Source organism: Charadrius vociferus, unplaced genomic scaffold, assembly GCF_000708025.1.
Source record: "Charadrius vociferus isolate BGI_N301 unplaced genomic scaffold, ASM70802v2 scaffold282, whole genome shotgun sequence".
NCBI lineage: Eukaryota > Metazoa > Chordata > Aves > Charadriiformes > Charadriidae > Charadrius > Charadrius vociferus.
Genome location: NW_009647731.1, coordinates 10,856,067 through 10,860,369, shown reverse-complemented (window position 1 = coordinate 10,860,369; position 4,303 = coordinate 10,856,067). Strand labels below are relative to the sequence as shown.

Genomic DNA, 4,303 nt, shown 5'->3' with positions numbered 1-4,303 from the left:
GCTCTCCTCCGGCGGGGATGGGGCCTCTGTGTCCCGGGGAAATGGGGGCTGCGAGTGGGTGCCGGGGCAGTCCTTCGGGTGCCATGCGGGTGGCCGGTTCTTAGCGTTTGAGGAACTCTTCAGGCTTTTGTGGGAGCTCCCGAGTTCCTTGGCCTGCTGAAATTTTGGGCCGGTAGTTAGATGGAAATTTGCCTCCCTAGAAGCATTTGCCTGCCCAAGGAGAGCAAGGTTATGAGGGCCTACAGGAAAGATGGGGAGGGATTCTTCATCAGGGAGTGGAGAGGTAGGATGAGGGGTAATGGCTTTAACCTGGAAGAGGGTAGATTTAGATTAGATATTAGGAGAAATTGTTTCCTGTGAGGGTGTGAGCCCCTGGTGCAGGTTGCCCTGAGAAGCTGTGGCTGCCCCATCCCTGGAGGTGTTCAAGGCCAGGTTGGACAGGGCTTGGAGCAACCTGGGCTGGTGGGAGGTGTCCCTGCCCAGGGCAGGGGGGTGGAATGAGATGATCTTGAAGCTCCCTTCCAACTCAAACCATTCTGTGATTCACCTGCACTTAATGTGTGTGACTGCATTGATGCAGAACGATTGGCTTTAAACCTGGAGGTATACTGAAAGCCTTTAATTTTGCATTCACGGTATTTGAGCTTTAACTTGAAACTGCAGGTACGAGTACCTGCCTGGAGCAGAAAGTTATTCTTAGGCTTTTCAGAAAGTGCTATGGGATTTTTTAGCATCTCTCAAGACAGGTGTGTCAGTACTTCTCCTGTGTATGTTTGGAATGTGCAATTTTTTTGCATGAAAGCATAACAATGGTTGTTTGAGTAAGCACTGCCAAGTTTAGCAACATGTGGTGTTGGTTGTTTTCTGCATCTTTGAGAAATTTGTAGGGTTGTTTTACAAGAGAATACAACACAGTTTACAGATGATGCAGTCTGTGATTATGCAGAAAAGCAACAGTGGTATGTCAGTGCATTGAGTATGGTGTATGTCCTTAAAAGCAGTACTGCGAGTAGCTGTTCAGAATTGAACATCTGAAAGCCTTGTTAAATCATATGTATACCATTACATATGAGTCACTGTGTTTGACATGGTGATCTTCAGCAATCAAGCATGCATTTTTGGGGCTTTGTTTGTTTCTTTCATGAAAGTCCTTAAGTAAGTTAAGTCTTACAGGTAAGACAAATAAAATACAGAAGACTATGGTGTCTGGTAGCTTCTTTCACACAGATCCAGATATTTTACTCGAACCAAGAGGAATCCAGGATCTGCTAACGTAAATTCAACCATATAAATATTGCTCCATTGAAATAAATGGAAAATCACTATTTCAAACGGAGCTAATGCATAAACATTAATAAAAATGGAGCCTACATAATCTTGCAATTAATGCACTATAACTATGTTCTGTATTTTTGTGCATATGATAAGCTGTGAACCAGCCAGATTTGAGTATGTATTTCTCGATGCTTCTATATTTAAGTAATTTAGGATTTCATTTGTGTCCCTTCCTCCCCTAGAAAATCGTGAGGATATGCTGAGTTCAAAAAGCAACAGGCTGACAGAAGCTTTGGAAGAGGCCAATAAACTGTTTAGTGGAGGTAAAAGAAATTCTGTGGTCTTTACGAGAGGTGTTTGCTTGACAGTTGGCCAAGTGTGAGGCAATGATGCCTTACAAACAAAAAAGGGCAAGAGAATGAAGTTGACGTCCACGTACTTTATCAGAGTTATTAAAGTATAACTTAAAAGACATATCTTTAGTTGAAGAGGAATTGTTTGAATAGGTTGATATGGTAAAATAAATATCATTACTTTAGTGTTTATTTGCACTTAGAAATATTACTTGCTTTATCTTGACTCTGTAGAACAATATATGTAAGTAGTACATACAAAAGATATCAGTGTAGAGGGGTTCATTTCACTTGGAGAGATGGAAAGCATGTCAATGAAAAAAAATGCATTTTATTCTTTAAGATGATGTGTTATTTTTCCATGCTTGCCTTTATCAATGTCATCCTCTCCGTTTCCCTCTCTCTTTTTTAAAGATGCAAATATTATTATAAGGATTGTGTAACTAAGTGTGTTAGAGGTCATTGCAATAAAATGATTTACAAAGCTCTACACCCAGGAAAATCTGTATGCTAAATTTTAGTATTATATTTTTGACAATTTCCCATTATTAACATAAAGTCTTTCCGTAACAGTTTCCTGTGCACGAGAGGCTGCGCTGGATGCCCAGTTTCTTGTCTTAGCATCAAATCTAGGAAAAGAGAAAGCCAATGAATTGCACTCTGAGATGACAGCATTTGATTCACTAACATTTGCAGAAGACTTGGTAAGTTCCAAACTCTGATTTTGCCAACACTTTTCCTAGAGGTTTGCCCTATTTGTTACAGAATCATAAAATAAAAGCCTCAGTTTGTCAGGACGAGTCGATTCAGAATAGCTTTGAAGCAGACTTCTGCCCCTGACACCTCGAAAATTTTCTCTTGTGCGACAGTAGATCAATAAGGAGTCTGAGTCTTTGGTCTAGAGCTATGAAACATAAAACCCCGTCAAGTTCAATTGTTTTATTGACATTGTTTCTGTGGAAGTCTGGATTGTTGGATGCAGGGTTGGGCCGAATAAGTTGTTTTATGGTATTTGAGGGGCTAGGCTTCCTGGAAGTGTGTGGTGTTCAGAAACTGTTAGACATCTTAGCTTTATAGTGCAATTTACGTAATGTTTTGCTACTTCATGCATCATTGAAGTTCTGTTGGAATATGGACAGTTTTATTTACCTAGAGCTCTTTTTTTCATTGCTTGCTGATGCCTCCTGAAGACAACCAGTCTGTATTTGAGTGTTTTCCTGTCTTCGCGTATCTTCAGGAAATTCAAGGTTCTTACGCAGTGATATTAAATATTAATCTAGTAGGACAAACACTATAATACAGTACTTCACCATTAATGTATCTACTGATCTCTCTTTAAGTGAATTTTCATTGTGGCTTTCTTTCTTTTGTAGCTAACCTTCATGGGTATAAATCGTGTAGAAGTAGAAGAAAATGATAGTGATTCTGAGAGCATTTCAGGTGGCTATTTACCTAGTAATGCCTGGCATAAACTGGGAGAAGAAACAGAAAAGTACTTCAGAAGAGCACCTTCTTTTCACTACATGTAAGTTTATTTAAGGAAGTACTATATACTGCAGCACAAGCTAATGGCCTTAATACAGTCTTATCTTTAATGCCCTGGGCTTGAATAGAGTTTAATTTTGGGCAGCAGGGTGTCAGCAAGAACTTTGTGGTTTCTGTTCTTATGGTACAGTGAACTCCTTGTCTCCAAAATATTTCATAATATTTCTCTCTTTGATTTTGATTTGGCTTGGCTACAAAATAATATCACTTGTATCTAGTAGAGATAGCAAGGTATTCTTGATTTACCTGTTTCAGACTGAAACCATTCAGTCTGTCCAGGGTCTGTATCTTTTACCTGATGATTGTATTATCACAAAGAGACCAACGGTTTTTCTTGCACATCCGTGTTAATGGGTTGTCTTTTAGAATCTTGCTTTCTGGCTCTACCTTCAGAAGAAGTCACCTGATTACTGGCAAGTGGCCTTGTGTAGAATCAGCGTCATCTCTCCTTATGTGGAGGCAACTCATTTAGTAGGAGCCTTTTTAGCTGCTGTCAAATGACCCTTAGTCACCTGGCTTATGGACAGTGCTCCAATTTAAATCTCTTGGAAAGGCAGCCTACAACAGTAGGATCTAGTTCAATTAAATTATCGTCGTTAGAGCTGATAGAATATTATTCAGTTGTCTATGCATTTACACTTGTTCCATCCCGCAGTAAGTATCACTGTAATTGTAAGAAAGTTGCCGAATGTAACAATTCGATCATACAATATCTGATATTTAATGCTGGATAGCTAATTGAGATATTTCAAACTTATTTTTGCACTTTCAAGCTGTAAGCTCTAAACGATAAGTGTATTTCCCAGTCATTTTTATAACCGTAAGACAAAACTGACTGCAAGAAAGACTTTTTTTCCCATTACTTGCATTTTGACATCATAAGTAATAATGGCCTTCCTCTGATGGAGGATGAGTGAATATTAGCAAAATGTTAATTTTAAGTAATAAAGTGTAGTCCTCAGTTTAGGAAAATAACTACTTATTTCTGACTCCATCTATTCTTATCTGAGGCCTGAGCTTTTTTTGTTGTTTCTTTTTTCATGGTCTTTTTCATGACTTCTGAAATTGAGCAGTTGCAACTCACCCAAGATAAGGAAAAGTATGTGCTGTGGAATTTTTGGGTACCTGCT

At 39.0% G+C, this 4,303-nt stretch overlaps 1 protein-coding gene across 1 annotated transcript in view; it reads left to right on the top strand.

Moving 5' to 3' along the window:
- NSMCE4A (non-SMC element 4 homolog A (S. cerevisiae)) overlaps nt 1-4,303 on the top strand; it is a 47,147-nt gene that overhangs the window by 36,798 nt on the left and 6,046 nt on the right. The window contains exons 2-4 of the mRNA XM_009881657.1: nt 1,518-1,598; nt 2,202-2,332; nt 3,002-3,153. Of these exons, the coding sequence (XP_009879959.1) occupies nt 1,518-1,598; nt 2,202-2,332; nt 3,002-3,153 (364 nt within the window). The remainder of the gene's footprint in view (nt 1-1,517; nt 1,599-2,201; nt 2,333-3,001; nt 3,154-4,303) is intronic.